General features: G+C 39.7%; 2 protein-coding genes across 2 annotated transcripts in view; both read left to right on the top strand.

The window, feature by feature from the left end:
- The window catches only part of LOC120422275 (mucin-19), a 476,122-nt gene that overhangs the window by 69,895 nt on the left and 389,128 nt on the right, over nucleotides 1-17,099 (top strand). The gene's annotated exons all lie outside the window — the stretch shown is intronic.
- Nucleotides 788-10,106, top strand: LOC120430649 (AT-rich interactive domain-containing protein 1A-like). Its single transcript, XM_039595754.2, has 3 exons — nucleotides 788-1,011; nucleotides 1,830-3,519; nucleotides 9,477-10,106. The coding sequence occupies exons 1-2, from the start codon at nucleotides 798-800 to the stop codon at nucleotides 3,515-3,517; spliced, it is 1,902 nt and encodes a 633-aa protein (XP_039451688.2). The 5' UTR covers nucleotides 788-797; the 3' UTR covers nucleotides 3,518-3,519; nucleotides 9,477-10,106.

The following is a 17,099-nucleotide window of genomic DNA, read 5'->3' as shown; positions in this document are numbered from 1 at the left end:
CCCCAAGTCAACCCTAATATTTCACACACTTTCTAAACCGAAAACCTCCCGCAGCGATCTGGACTGTCTGGTGCTTAATCCGAGAACGTATCGCCAATGGTTTCCCCACGGTCAATTAATACTGTCCGTGAGCAAATTAGTCCCTCTGGGAGGTGTGATGAATTTATGAGGGGGGCAAAAAAAAGCCACCCAGCATCGTCAGGTAGTCCGTTAATCGAAACCTTCTTCTTGGAGTATCATAAAGTGGGCATCTCGCGATAGAGGTTAATGAGCACACGCGAAACGATCGCGGCTCTTTGAGCTGACTGCGGAAACACGTGCCATAACTACACTGGTTTCCAAAATATTTTAAGGTCCGGTGCATATTTTATGTAAAGTTTGTTTCGCCCCACAATATGCTGGGAACCAATTAAAAATATTTTTCTGCTAAAAATTTAAATTATCATTTAAAAAAAATCTCTCTTATTTTCGTTTACAGCATTTATATAAGTGCAAACTAGTGCAAACTTTAGGTCAGTTTTGGTGCAAAAGGCATTATGTATCGCTTTGCACCTCTCAACACGAGTTAATCATTGTAGTTATTTTTCATGGAGATTTTTCTTGCTTCTCTTCCTGGTTATGCCCCACGGAAGTGTTAAATTTCTCTTCATGACTTGGGGTGTTTTTATCGTTTCACTCGTTGCGGGTTAAAAATAGCTATTTAATAGATACCTTCAACTATAGATTCGTTTCGTTTTCTCTCTCTCTTTCCAGCGTCCGCCGTCCTAGGTGGCCCCGACAAGAGCAGTCACACGTCGATGGTAAAGACGCTGCGGTCCGACGTCGGGCTGGCCGGCAAGGTCGTCGCGTTCAATGCCACAAGCGCGGGCTCCCGCAAGCCGAAGCGCTCCAACGGCGAGATCCCGCTGCTGATCATCCGGCCGATCGACGGCAAGAAGAAGAAGAAGGTCTACAAGGATCCCGGCGTGAAGATCATGTCCGGGGGCGTGGCCTCGTATGGGAACTACCCGGGTAAGAGTTTTGGCACTTTAGTTATACAGTCATCCCACATATTTGGAACACCCACAAATTCGGAACACTTTTGTGGCAATTTGTCAATAGGATGCAAAATGTAACTTTTCTGTCGTCCCTGCTATGTTTAGGACCATTATTTGAAGATTCTCTTCCTATTTCACTAGTAAAAATAGTACTTTTTGAACAAAAAAACTCATTTCAAGACTATTTTATCCAAAAACACTGCCTCCAAATTGCCTGTTCCATAATTGTGGGATGTAATTGTGCCTCCCACAATTGTGGAACACCTGAATTTAATTGATATTTTCACAAAAAAAGTTATCAGACCATGTTTAAAACATCACTTAGCTTGAGTTTTATTGGTTTCAGAGTGTGAAGTATTTTTTTTTTGTAAAAAATGTGTACTCCTGGAGAGAAAAAAAAAGTTTGTTTACATCGTAAGAAAAAAGTGTTCCGAATTTGTGGATTTCAAGGGTCAATGATTTTTCTTTAACAACTTGATATATAACGTAAAAATGTACAGCCGGTCAATCGAAAGATCGCAAGAAATGCTTTCACATGAAGGAAAAAAGCAAATCATTATGTTCAATTATCGATTTCCTATGATTTGTTGAACAATGGCAGAACTGTTCCGAATATGAGGGATGACTGTATCTCAGAATATTAATATGTATGAAATCCTAATAAGACTACTTAGTATAGTCCACCAACTCGAGTGAATCGACTCGGACAGTTGGTGAAAGCTTATGTGAACTTGATAACTTAGTTTGTTCAGTTCGTCCATTAAAAGTATTTCTTTTTCTTTTTTCCCTCAGAAATCCATACGAGCGATGGCGAAATCTTCTCGCTGGAGCACATGCTGCCAATCCTCGGCCTGGAGGGGATGGTCTTCAAGGGCATGCCCAAGTACCCGCACTTGTCGAACCATTTCATTCCGTCCCCACAGTTTAAGCCATCGGAGTTCCACCAGTTCCTGACGTCTTCTCCGGGTAAGGGCAAGGAAGAACTGCTGCATCCGACGCTTTCGCTGGGTCCCTCCTCATCGGGGGTGTCTTACAAGCCTACGGAGTCCGGAGCTCCGGCTCAGTCGCTTCCGTCGCCACCACCGCCGAACTTTGCGCCGGCCATCAATACCGAAGATCAGCTGCTGAAGCTGGGTCAGCAGGCTATTAGCAAGCTGGAGACGCCCGGATCGACGGCATCGCTGGTCCAGGAAAAGCCGGCCTTTGTGAAGCCGGACCAACTACCAAGCAAGTTCAATTTTCACAAAATGCCATTAGAACACACCCAAATTGTTAAAGCTATCCCACTCAACCACGCAGGCTTCGGTTCGTCGAGCTTCTTCGGTGGTCACAATGACATTTTCAAGCATCAAAAGCCAAGCTTTGGTCCTGCTCCCTCCTCCCAACAAACCTTTTACAAGAAACCCCAAATGGTCAGTCCGTTGTCAATTTCGACCAACTTTTACTACCCAAAGAATGTTGCCACTGAAGAGCAGCAACAGCATCAGTACTACAAACATCAATCCCAACATCAGTCCCAAGCTCCCCAAACCTACTCCCACCAAGCCCCGGCTCCGACTCCGGTGACTCACGTCAACTACTACTTCCCCAAGGAGATCGAAGCCTCTCCCCAACCTCAGCCCCAAACCGTGGCCCACCAATATCCGGCACCCCCATCCCTTCAGCATCCCTCCATCCCGGTGAACACAGTTCAAAATGGCGAACATGTTGACTTTGTTGTTCCCAAGCAACCCTCCCACGAATCCCAGAGCAATCCCTCGGACAAGCAGCCCTTCACGGCGTTCAAGAACCAGTACAAGCAAACCTTCCAAAAGTACCAGGCCCTGCCCCAGCAGCAGCTCCAGCAGCCCAACTTTTACGCTCAAAAACAGCAACCCCAGTTCGAGTACTCCAACTCCAAACCCAACAGCTATGAAAACGGTCCCGTCACCTACGAATACCACGGTCCCTCCTCCTACCACAACCGGTCCAAGGTCGAAACGCAGCACCTGCCGGAACCTCTCCCATACTCCGCTCCCCAGTACCTGCCCCTGCCCCAGGCCCAACCCCTCCAACAGCCCGCTCCCGCCCTAACCCTGCACCAGACCCATCCCCACCAGCACCAAAGCCAGCAGCAGCAGCCCAGTCCCCAGTCCCAGTCCTTCCAATCGTCCTCCCACCAAAGCAGCAACGGAGCCCACTGGAAGCTGGCCCGGCGCAACCACGACCACATCAAGCCCGTCGTCGAGCCGGCGGTGGACTCCGAGGCGGACAGTTCCCACGCGCCAACCAGCCCGGTCCAGTCGGTGGTCGTCAAGTCGTCGAAGCCCGTCGAAAAGTCCACCACCGAGGTGAAGGTCGAGGTCAAGCATCCGGTGTCCGTTGTCGCGCAGTCCAGGTCGGATGATAAGCAGCAGGGAGCAAGACAGGAGCAGAAGCAGCAGCAGGATAACGGAAGCAGTTCAGGGTCATCGGCGACAACGAGAAAGCCACGGCAGTGAAGGTAAGGATGCGTTGTAGGTAGAGTGTGACGGGCGGGAATATTTGGATTGTTTTTTTTTTGGGAATTTTTAATGATTTACCAGGCATTCATTTGATTTGAGTTAAAAGAATTGAACATTAATAGTTTGTATATTGGACTTTTTAAAAGATTAACTTTAATTTTTGATTTGTACAGTTTTAAATCAAACTTTGTTTTAGTAACGTGTAGTAAAATTTCAAAACTGAGAGTCATTTGAATAACATATTATTCAATATCAAAATAATTAACGTACAAAATTATAAATCATTGCAGTGATACAAATTTTATTGATTAATTTTGAAACAAGGGGTTTCCAGCATCATGTCAGGCTGGTGACCAGCCTTTATTCTGGAATTACTGAGTAAATCAGAAATTACAGAATTACTTGCTCAAACTCCATGAAATTCAGGATTAATGACCAGCCGCTGGTCATTAATCCTGAATTTCATGGAGTTTGGGCAAGTTATTCTGTAATTCCGGATTTACTCAGCAATTCCAGAGTAATCCTGGTCATTCCTTATAATTCCAGTAATCCTGGTATTCTATGGTTCTTTTATGTAAAAACATACATCAGAAAATAACAAAACAATAAAAATAACTGTTAAAAAGCAAACTCGATTAACCTTGTACTAATCTGTTTATTGCCTATTAATCTTCAAAAAAGAATTTCCGGCACCGTACCAAAGTTGTAGCTGCCAAAGCTGTATTTTGTACCTTACAAAATTTTTTGCTGAAGTTATCTTGCAAAAATTGAACTGAAGTTACCTTGATCAATTCCGTGTAGTTTCTGGTAATCACTAGTAATTTTGAAAATGATTGTAATCCGTGGCATATTGCCAGTAATACTGGTAATTCCATTCAGACTCGTCAGTAATCCTTGATGCTGGAAACCCCTTGTTTTGAAATAACCAATTGATTTTCAGTTGCGATTGCAGAAATGTACTATTTAACTTATCATCAGTGGGGGTGACTATGGGTCAAAAAAGATACACCATTTGTAATTTCTAAGGAACAAAAAAAAATTGAACAACATCGAAAACGTAGAATTGTACGTAGAATAGCTGTTTTACTAAGATTGTCCCAAAATATGATGGAATTTGATAAACTCTACCCTGAATGCCCATCGTTTGAAAGTTGACCCAATCTCACCCCTTAGAGGGGGTGACATGGGATCAAATGGAACAAGTCATCCAACAGTGCTTCTTGTTCATGGGAATCGTATTGACATGCTACAATGTTTGAAGCAGAGATTTTCAAACATTTGGGTACCGTAAAACGGGGTGACTTTGATAGGTTTGCGATTTTTCCGCAAAATGAAGAGTACAATTCTGGAGTTTTTTTTAAAGGTCCAATAAACCAAATTTTAGGTTTTTGCTTTTTGGGTGTTTTTTAATACCCTGACTTCAAAAACCCCGGTTTCAAAAACACCCAAAAAGCAAAAATTGGAAATTTGGTTTATTGAACCGTTTTAAAAAAAAACTCCAGAATCAAAATACGTACAGAATTGTTTAGAATCATACTGACCGTGGTAGAGAAGTGTTCAAAGTACCTCAAAAAGAACTATTCATAAAATTTTGAAAAGATTAATTAGTTAGTTAACTATAGCTAAGAAAATGTTGATCAAAGTCATTATTTTAAACTTCTCAAAGTGTCATGATTTTCTCAATGAACATGATTTTGAATCGGAAAACAGAATTAATTTTCGTATTCTTTGGACAATTTTCCACTAGTAGAAAGGTAAATAAGTTTTTAAATATTAAATAATATGTGTTTTTGAAACACAATTAAAAAATCTCCAAATTTTTAGGCGACTTCAGTTGAACAAATTTCATGTAAAATGTAAAAACTTTTGATTCCTGTTTCGAATTCGGTATAAAATACAATATAAATCAATAATTTTATAAAAAGTTTTAACAAATTTCACGCCAAATTCCATCTTTTAAAAAATTTAACATAAAATTTATATTTATTTTGTTAAAAACTTATAAACTTAGTTAACTAAATAAAAACATAGATTTTTTTCTTAAAAACTATATCAGCTACATTCGTGATGGTACATTTATCTTACAAATAAAGTTTGAACACCTTAAATATGATGTTAACAAGAAAAACTATGACTATAAGTCACCCTGGAATTTAAACTAAGAAATTTTATTGTAACTATTTTTCAAAACACTATTGAAAAAACTTTTTTTTCAAAATAGTTCATGGACTTTGTGTGGTCTACCCCAGTACATGCTTTAAAAATAATAATTTTGAGAAAAACCTTACCTGTTGTAAAATATTAAAAAAAAAAACAAATTGATATCCTATCAAAGTCACCCCGGTTTACGGTACGTTTCGAGCAATGAAGCACAGCAATGAAGACAGTTCGCTCCATCAGAAATACATTGTAAAAAAAAAGCAACAACTGCTCGACGGCAGGTGCTCCATTCCAATGAAAATATAAAAAGTTGATTTTTCGAGAGGTTATTTTTGGGCAAAATCGCACGTCAACTTATGGCAGCAGAATTTGTTCTAGGAACGAGATTATTTCAGCTAAGTCATCTTAAAATTTACCCTTCAAAACCCTTTCAAACCTCTGTTGGCCAAATTTTCTTCGAAAATCTTTATTTTTACCGTGTTTTGATTTTGAGCAACTTTTGTTCTACGAAAAACTTGACTTCTCTTGTTTTATGTTTCACTTGTTTCATTTTTAGTATTTTAATTTGCATTTATCTTGTTTAGTTTATGTTTGTTTTTGGTACTAGGGGAACTATACCCTTTCTCAGCCTATTTCTATTATCGGCCTATCAGCACTTTGATCATAAATTACAGCTTTTATAAAGTGTTTTTGACTGTTTCAAAGTAATAAATAGCTCAAATATGAGTGAGCAAGCAACTCTCCATTGTTGATAAATCCGACAATGTTGATTTAAAAGCGGAAATGGAAAAAGTGATGAGAATCGGTCAAACGTCTAATAGTGATTAAAATGGATGTATTTCCCCTATTTGGCCTATTCTACCACCTCCTATCATTACATTTTGCCTGTCTATTTTTTTCATGTTTTTATAATAGCTTTATAAATTTTTTGCTGGTTTTTCACATTTTCTGCTATAAAATGGCACCATTATTGTATAATTGTAAAAAAATGCGTAAAGGCATAGTCTGTGACACTAAAAAAATTACTGCATACTTCTTTTTACTTAAAATATAGGAAATGTTAGTAATAACACAGCCAAAGTTGCCCACTAAAAAAATGACATTTTTAAAAACATTGGCAAATTCACATAAAATAAGTAAAACTTCCAACCCAAAAGTTTTCTAAAATTTCAAGAGTTCTTGTTTCTAATGCATTTTAAAGATCAAAAATTTGTTGAAACGTGGGTTTTTTGGCGATATTTTCAATCGAAACCCGTCTAAAGGCGGGGTTGGGTTGTAGAGGGTTCACAGAACTAAGTTCCATTGAGAAGAACCTGAGAAATGGTGTAAAATCCGTAAAAAAAAACTTTGACTCAATTTCACTCCCCAGGCCAATGTCACCCCCACTGACGGTATTTTGAAATTTATTGTAAATGAGTGATAGAAAAAACTATCATTTCATGATTCCTGCACCAAAATATCAGACGGTAAGCGACTACTGTACTGTCGACTGTCACTATAGCTTGTGAAGTCTTCATTTTCTTCATTTATCTCGTGATTTCCACCAGACACATTTTCTTTCTATCACTCCTGCTCTTTCCTCGTTCACGCAGACTCGATGAAGATTCTTTTGTTTTCTCAGAAATGAAAGAACACGGAGGGGGGATTGTAAAGATGTTTATGGAGTTACAAAACATATATTTTTTTTTCATAAAATTATTTTTATTAGGTCCTTTTCGGTGCTGAGACCTGGTTAGGACCGAGTCGGCTTTTGTAATTACATTTGACTTAATAATTACAGAGGATCTTGTGTGTAAATGTTAGTGGGAGGGGAGCCGATTACCCGCGGCCTACTCGGGGTTTGTAGGGAAGGGATTGATGTTAAAGACAAAATATACATTACACAAGGGTAAATTTGTGAAATCATTTCGTCGCCATCGTGCTAACTTGTCGTACGTGCATTTTGGGCCAAATTGAGTTAAGAACGCCATTTTGTGCAGCTCACAATGCCTCACCTTTTGACCTTCACAGATCCCCAAAATTCGATTTCAATCCTGAGATATTCAACAAAAACCGAAAAAACTCCGTGCATTTTTGTCACTTTACATATGAAAGTAGTTTCAATCTTGTCATGCACAGCCAAACAAAACGTGTTTGTTATTGTTTACATTGCGTGCTCTCGTTTTTGAATATTCAAGGTCAAACATTAAAACGCGTTTTTCTCGGAACGTCAAAATGGCGGGTGCGACAAGATAGCACGACGACGTCGATTTGTCTTGAATGTATTTGTAAACTTGTATTTTAAGTTGATTTTTTTTTATTATTTTTTCGAATTTTGAAAATTAAAACGAATAATTTTGTTATTTGCCCAGATTTCTCCTCGAAATTCAAGAATTTCAGAAGTTTCGACATGTTGAAAATCGAAGCAGTCTCAAGAAGGATGCTGTTTATCAAAATTTAACACGAATGGTGAAGCATTACTCTGTAAAGATTTCATAGTGAAAAATGTTTACACTTTCTATTAAGGGGTTACATAAATGTAAATCGGCAAAAATGTCAGAGTTTACCATAACAAATTTGACGACATTTGGTTGTATCATTTCTATCATATAGCTTTTTGAAGTTAGTAATCAAAAAAAAAAGCGGGTGCCACGATATCTCATCATTGATTTTATCAAATCGGCACAAATTTAGAGAAAATTCGTTAAACTAGTCATGTGTGTGATTTAAACAAACAGTTTTCATTAAAAAAAATCGTCAGATTTTCATTTTTGTATTTTTTTTTTAAGAAGCAAAATAAATAAAATCGGGCATTGCAATGCACTCGCGATATGTCTTAAGAGTCTTCATCCAAATTGATCCAATCCCTAATCAAGATATTGTGGCACTCGAAGTTTGACAGTTCGGTTTACGCTTGACAAAATTTTTAAACTTAAATCGTCTTTATCTCAGTTTAATAATGAAATATCTTTAGAGCATGAGCATGAGCATGAGCATGAGCATGAGAGACCACCCATGGTTGTCCTTCTCCGTTGCTGAACAGGACCGTAATATCCTATCAACACAACCGGTCATACGCTTCAACGATCAAATAATGTTTCCCTTATCAACAGCATGACAGTTTAATAATGAAATATCTTTATGAAATTTTCAAGAGCGATTGAATATCATCTTTTAATAGAGTCAGTTTAGTTTCAGAATAATGTTTTTTTTTTCTACATGTACTCTTAAGATTGCAGTTTCTAGCTAATTCTTCCAATTGTTGTCATATTGAAACAGTTCAAAAATGTATGAAAAATGTTCAGCTATGTTGCAGTTCTGATAAGAAATCCAATTTTCATAAAGTTATGTGAGATGGGATTTGAAAATACTTAGTTGCTTATCTCCAAAACATGTATGCTTTTTCCATCTTTATTATAATTAAGTTGAACGATTTTATATACAATATAAAAGATACGTTTAAGTAAGAAATAGCGTCATTAAATAGGTAAAATTTTATGAATTCTAGGAATCAGGTAATTTAAAAAATATCAGTCACATTTTGTTATCTTTTAACCTATCTTTAGCCTTCTTTGATAATAATTTCAAAACGTGTTAACTATAAATTTCTAAATCTATAAAACACTTTAAATTACCTTTAACTTAATTTCTTTCATTTTATTTTTTTTTAATTCTGCTAACACTTTCATTTTCCACGCCTCAAATCTTTATCACTTTCAATCAGTTTCCCTTTCCTCAAATCTCAAACCGCTTTACTATCCAGATAATCAATCAATTTTGTGTACTTTCATTTTCAACTTTTTCAATTTTCCACCAGATTTCAAAGCAATCTAACGGCCAGCGAGCACGTGAATCTACCGGTGTGAATGCTGAGAGTGAGAAAGAGGTCAGATAACATGATGAGAGAGAGAAATCTTCAGCCACCTGTTGATAACAACGTCGAAAGATGGAGGAAAACCCCCGAAAACATCGCACGAACGGAAAGCTTTCCTGAAAGTTTGGAGCTTTTACGTAATTGACGCGGTGGCTGTCGTTGAACTTTTGTGAGGCGCATTTGTATCAGAAGCTTGCTGATTTGTTGTTAAATTATAATTATACTGCTAATGTTGAATTGTTTGTGTGAGAATGATTGTTTGTTAGAAGAATGAAAGAGAGTTAGTTTGAGTTATAATGATTTGTTTAAAAGTTACCTAACCAGAATTGTTAAAGTTTGATTTCATGGTTCTTTCTCCCTGTCTAAGCCTTCCATAGATTTCAAACCTAGCAAATAATCGTAAACTCTACTGATAGTGAATAATTTATTGACTCTGCTTAAGATTGATTGAGTTTCAATCGATGCTTGCAGAAACTGCTCCCTGATGAGCAAAAAAACCTTCTTCTAGATTGTAGACCACCTTTGGATAACAAACAAAAAATATCGAAAATAAAGAGATGAAAATAAAAATGAACAAAAGCAAAATAAATGTGGTTTCATTGCAAATAATTGTTTCATCACCAGGGGGGAAATCATCGAACTCTCGGTTGAATTCATTGATCGGCGGTTGAACTATGTGCGGTGTACGTGCATTTTTGTTTACCCATCAACAATCATCATCATCATCTTCAGTGTTAGAAGATACTGGAAGCTGCTGGGAAAAAAGTGCCAATTATACATCCGATTTGGCCATTGCTCATAAAGATGGTCCACGATGATGACTTTGAGATTTGGATAAGGTGAGTTGAGCAGGGCAAAAAAGAATGTTGTGTTCATTTGGAAGTAAGCACTCTTGCTGCCCCTCTCAATGGTTGAGGCTCGATGGATAAGCCTTTGGGCAGGGTAAGTGAGTGAATTATTGTTGATTGACCTTCGTGAAAAACTCTCGTCATGTTTAGAGCAGGGCCTAGCACATTGCCTTCGGAAGGTGATAAAAAGTGAATGTGTCTATGAGTAACAACCATTTGTTAATTTTTATAAAATTATTTATGCATATTTTGTCAAGTGAGCAATTCTTTGAGATTTCGGTCATTCGTTTTTTTTTTGTATTTTATAATCCGGCTGAAACTTTTTTGATGCCTTCGGTATGCCCAAAGAAGCCATTTTGCATCATTAGTTTGTCTATTTTTTGATCGATTTGGTGTCTTCGGCAAAGTTGGGGGTACGGATAATGACAACACTGTTGAAAAAATATACACGGTAAAAAAATTGGTGGCTTTTTATTTTAATTTTTATCACCAAAACTTGATTTGCAAAAAAAAAAACACTTAACACTTTTTTTTTCTGATATGTTTTCGGAGACATCAAATGCCAACATTTCAGAAATTTCCAGAACGGGCAAAAAATCTTTGACCAAGCGATGAATTTTTGAATGATCACTGATTTTTTCAAATAGTCGAATACTGGTCGCAAAAAAAGCTTACAATGTAAAATCAAATTTGCAATCAAAAAGTACTCTAATGAAATTTTGATAAAGTGCACCGTTTTCAAGTTATAGCCATTATTTAGGTATCTTTTTTAAAAACAGTCGAAGTTATTCAATTTTTTAAATTAGCAATATTAACATTATTTGTTTTTTAAATATTGTTTTTAAAAAGATTGGAAAACGAATGTTTCATATTTCAACATTGAAAATCGGACCATTAGTTGCTGAGATATCGAAATAGAGGATTGTTTGAGTGAGACTTAGAAAACATCAATTTTCCTGTTTTTTTTAATCTTTGTATGGCAATATCTCAGCAACTAAGGGTCGTATCAACAAAGTTCAAAAGAGCAAAATATGGAGAATTTTCTCAGCCTTTCAAAAATATTTTTTTCAAGAATGGGCAATCATGTGAGACTATGGCTATAACATGAAAACGGTGCATTTTATCAAAATTTCACTCAAGTACATTTTGATTGCAAATTCGTTTTTTTTATTTTTTGACAAAGGACTTTGTCTTAAAGCTCTATCTGCGGTGTCAATGCAAAATTTTTCGAAAATGTAGCGTTACCGTCGCAAGCCCTCGGCGTGACATTCTGTTTCTGTTGCGTAGATGCCGTGAAAACTATTTAAGCTAAAAGTTAGCCTCTGGAGGATTTAGTGTCCATCAGACTTTCATCAAAGACGGACCTTACGTTGGGAATTTTATTGCTCACACACACACACGCAGGTGGTGCACGAACTTGAGAGGAGGTCCAAGAAGTTATTGACGGTAGCCAGAACGGTCACCGGAATACCGAAATTATTGGGAACAATTTGGTAGGATATCGGCCACACCCGGTGTGGCCAGTGCCCTGAGGGAAGGTGCTACCGGGAGGACATTTACGGAACCATACAAATTTGGGCAATATGGGTATCAAAATTCATGGTTTTTGATACTGGTAATGAAAATGGCCATTTTGGCAGGATTGGCCACACCCGGAGTGGCCATTGCCCTGAGGGAAGGTGCTACCGGGAGGACATTTACGGAACCATACAAATTTGGGCAATATGGGTATCAAAATTCATGGTTTTTGATACTGGTAATGAAAATGGCCATTTTGGCAGGATTGGCCACACCCGGAGTGGCCGTTGCCCTGAGTGAAGGTTCTACCGGGAGGACATTTACGGAACCATACAAATTTGGGCAATATGGGTATCAAAATTCATGGTTTTTGATACTGGTAATGAACATGACCATTTTGGCAGGATTGGCCACACCCGGAGTGGCCATTGCCCTGAGGGAAGGTTCTACCGGGAGGACATTTACGGAACCATACAAATTTGGGCAATATGGGTATCAAAATTCATGGTTTTTGATACTGGTAATGAAAATTACCATTTTGGCAGGATTGGCCACACCCGGAGTGGCCATTGCCCTGAGGGAAGGTTCTACCGGGAGGACATTTACGGAACCATACAAATTTGGGCAATATGGGTATCAAAATTCATGGTTTTTGATACTGGTAATGAAAATGGCCATTTTGGCAGGATTGGCCACACCCGGAGTGGCCATTGCCCTGAGGGAAGGTTCTACCGGGAGGACATTTACGGAACCATACAAATTTGGGCAATATGGGTATCAAAATTCATGGTTTTTGATACTGGTAATGAAAATGGCCATTTTGGCAGGATTGGCCACACCCGGAGTGGCCGTTGCCCTGAGTGAAGGTTCTACCGGGAGGACATTTACGGAACCATACAAATTTGGGCAATATGGGTATCAAAATTCATGGTTTTTGATACTGGTAATGAAAATGACCATTTTGGCAGGATTGGCCACACCCGGAGTGGCCATTGCCCTGAGGGAAGGTTCTACCGGGAGGACATTTACGGAACCATACAAATTTGGGCAATATGGGTATCAAAATTCATGGTTTTTGATACTGGTAATGAAAATTACCATTTTGGCAGGATTGGCCACACCCGGAGTGGCCATTGCCCTGAGGGAAGGTTCTACCGGGAGGACATTTACGGAACCATACAAATTTGGGCAATATGGGTATCAAAATTCATGGTTTTTGATACTGGTAATGAAAATGGCCATTTTGGCAGGATTGGCCACACCCGGAGTGGCCATTGCCCTGAGGGAAGGTTCTACCGGGAGGACATTTACGGAACCATACAAATTTGGGCAATATGGGTATCAAAATTCATGGTTTTTGATACTGGTAATGAAAATGGCCATTTTGGCAGGATTGGCCACACCCGGAGTGGCCGTTGCCCTGAGTGAAGGTTCTACCGGGAGGACATTTACGGAACCATACAAATTTGGGCAATATGGGTATCAAAATTCATGGTTTTTGATACTGGTAATGAAAATGACCATTTTGGCAGGATTGGCCACACCCGGAGTGGCCATTGCCCTGAGGGAAGGTTCTACCGGGAGGACATTTACGGAACCATACAAATTTGGGCAATATGGGTATCAAAATTCATGGTTTTTGATACTGGTAATGAAAATTACCATTTTGGCAGGATTGGCCACACCCGGAGTGGCCATTGCCCTGAGGGAAGGTTCTACCGGGAGGACATTTACGGAACCATACAAATTTGGGCAATATGGGTATCAAAATTCATGGTTTTTGATACTGGTAATGAAAATGGCCATTTTGGCAGGATTGGCCACACCCGGAGTGGCCATTGCCCTGAGGGAAGGTTCTACCGGGAGGACATTTACGGAACCATACAAATTTGGGCAATATGGGTATCAAAATTCATGGTTTTTGATACTGGTAATGAAAATGGCCATTTTGGCAGGATTGGCCACACCCGGAGTGGCCATTGCCCTGAGGGAAGGTTCTACCGGGAGGACATTTACGGAACCATACAAATTTGGGCAATATGGGTATCAAAATTCATGGTTTTTGATACTGGTAATGAAAATTACCATTTTGGCAGGATTGGCCACACCCGGAGTGGCCATTGCCCTGAGGGAAGGTTCTACCGGGAGGACATTTACGGAACCATACAAATTTGGGCAATATGGGTATCAAAATTCATGGTTTTTGATACTGGTAATGAAAATGGCCATTTTGGCAGGATTGGCCACACCCGGAGTGGCCGTTGCCCTGAGTGAAGGTTCTACCGGGAGGACATTTACGGAACCATACAAATTTGGGCAATATGGGTATCAAAATTCATGGTTTTTGATACTGGTAATGAAAATTACCATTTTGGCAGGATTGGCCACACCCGGAGTGGCCATTGCCCTGAGGGAAGGTTCTACCGGGAGGACATTTACGGAACCATACAAATTTGGGCAATATGGGTATCAAAATTCATGGTTTTTGATACTGGTAATGAAAATTACCATTTTGGCAGGATTGGCCACACCCGGAGTGGCCATTGCCCTGAGGGAAGGTTCTACCGGGAGGACATTTACGGAACCATACAAATTTGGGCAATATGGGTATCAAAATTCATGGTTTTTGATACTGGTAATGAAAATGGCCATTTTGGCAGGATTGGCCACACCCGGAGTGGCCATTGCCCTGAGGGAAGGTTCTACCGGGAGGACATTTACGGAACCATACAAATTTGGGCAATATGGGTATCAAAATTCATGGTTTTTGATACTGGTAATGAAAATGGCCATTTTGGCAGGATTGGCCACACCCGGAGTGGCCATTGCCCTGAGGGAAGGTTCTACCGGGAGGACATTTACGGAACCATACAAATTTGGGCAATATGGGTATCAAAATTCATGGTTTTTGATACTGGTAATGAAAATGACCATTTTGGCAGGATTGGCCACACCCGGAGTGGCCATTGCCCTGAGGGAAGGTTCTACCGGGAGGACATTTACGGAACCATACAAATTTGGGCAATATGGGTATCAAAATTCATGGTTTTTGATACTGGTAATGAAAATGGCCATTTTGGCAGGATTGGCCACACCCGGAGTGGCCATTGCCCTGAGGGAAGGTTCTACCGGGAGGACATTTACGGAACCATACAAATTTGGGCAATATGGGTATCAAAATTCATGGTTTTTGATACTGGTAATGAAAATGACCATTTTGGCAGGATTGGCCACACCCGGAGTGGCCATTGCCCTGAGGGAAGGTTCTACCGGGAGGACATTTACGGAACCATACAAATTTGGGCAATATGGGTATCAAAATTCATGGTTTTTGATACTGGTAATGAAAATTACCATTTTGGCAGGATTGGCCACACCCGGAGTGGCCATTGCCCTGAGGGAAGGTTCTACCGGGAGGACATTTACGGAACCATACAAATTTGGGCAATATGGGTATCAAAATTCATGGTTTTTGATACGGAAAAAAACGGAATCGACGTAACACCTTATAATGTGGCCCTCTTAAACCTTGCGGTTTCGTCAACGGTTCCACAGGTGTGTATCGTTCTTTTTGCGACAAGACTCCGCCTCCCGGGTCTCCTAAGTGTGAAGGTATGGCACGGGGAGAGGGCACCGAATACCTATGTTTACACTTAGAATTTTTTGCGTCCGCCTCGGGATTCGAACCAGCGACCTCTGGATTGTGAGTCCAGTGCGCGGTCCGATTGATCCACACAGGCAGACAAAGGTTCTACCGGGAGGACATTTACGGAACCATTCAAATTTGGGCAATATGGGGAGAGCATGAGCATGAGAGACCACCCATGGTTGTCCTTCTCCGTTGCTGAACAGAACCGTAATATCCTTTCAGCACTACTGATCATAGGCTTCGACTATCAAGTGGTTTTTCCCTTATCAACAGCATGTATGAATGCGCTGAAAAGATAAAACACCATGATTGCCAAAACAAAATCAGTTGCGAATAGGTAACAGTCATTGGCCACCAACGGCGCCCGCCATGTCAGTTTGTAGATCTCGATTTTAAGGGACGGGAATGTTAGTTAGCGCAGGTTGCTACTAGGGCAGCTGATTTACTCTGTGCTTACACCCCACGAGCGCCAGGAACCTGAAAACTTGTTAGTAGGATAGGGTGTTTGGTCAGGATTCATCATAGAAGATGATGATGCGACCCAAAATCATAGTGCTTGTTGAAAGGTATTATATTTTATTCTCAAGGCAAACAATCGGATGCTGCGGATGAGACATTTCCCGTTTAACTGTTGTTAATTTTTTAATGAAATGGTTTAATCTTAGACAGCCGGCTGTGGAAAGATAAAACCAAATAATATTTATTTATAAAATGAGGTGTTAAACGCAATGCTGCAATGATAGCGTAGTCTGATTTTTAATTATATAATCATTTAGTTCATGAATTTGTTACGGAATAGACGCGACGAACTCAACCATCAAGTGTCTTCCGATCTTCTTTCTGTTAGCTAGATAAGGTATTGATTTTCGTTGCCTCTCGAGCTACGATGCTATAGAGAGGACTTAACACACAAACAACCGACGTCGAGCCCTCCGAGCTACGGAGCTATGGGAAGGTCTTTTCAACACAAGGGCTTGAAGCACACAATAACTCACCGATTAATATGAATAATTTTCAAGATCGATCTTGCTTTATAACTACAGCGCGAAAAAACAGAACTGCGCGTCCCGAGAAGCACTGCACTTATGATGGCATTATTCAATTATACTGACCAATCACCCCATGCACACAAACAGCCACACAAAAGAGACAAAAATTATCACGAAAAAACAGGACTGCGCGTCCCGAGAAGCACTGCACTTATCCATACAAATTTGGGCAATATGGGTATCAAAATTCATGGTTTTTGATACTGGTGATGAAAATGGCCATTTTGGCAGAATTGGCCACACCCGGAGTGGCCAGTGCCCTGAGCGAAGGTTCTATCGGGAGGACATTTACGGAACCATACAAATTTGGGCAATATGGGTATCAAAATTCATGGTATTTGATACTGGTAATGAAAATGGCCATTTTGGCAGGATTGACCACACCCGGAGTGGCCAGTGCCCTGAGGGAAGGTTCTACCGGGAGGACATTTACGGAACCATACAAATTTGGGCAATATGGGTATCAAAATTCATGGTTTTTGATACTGGTGATAAAAATGGC

The sequence above is a fragment of the Culex pipiens genome, chromosome 3 (genome assembly GCF_016801865.2).
Source record: "Culex pipiens pallens isolate TS chromosome 3, TS_CPP_V2, whole genome shotgun sequence".
Classification (NCBI taxonomy): Eukaryota; Metazoa; Arthropoda; class Insecta; order Diptera; family Culicidae; genus Culex; species Culex pipiens.
This window is presented reverse-complemented; position numbering and strand designations above follow the sequence as displayed.

Bases quoted from the DNA above. Each gene is read 5' to 3' on its own strand.
- LOC120430649 (XM_039595754.2), top strand. From the start codon at position 798: ATGGTAAAGACGCTGCGGTCCGACGTCGGGCTGGCCGGCAAGGTCGTC. The intron at 1,012-1,829 runs GTAAGAGTTTTG...TTTTTCCCTCAG, and splicing joins CTCGTATGGGAACTACCCGG to AAATCCATACGAGCGATGGC.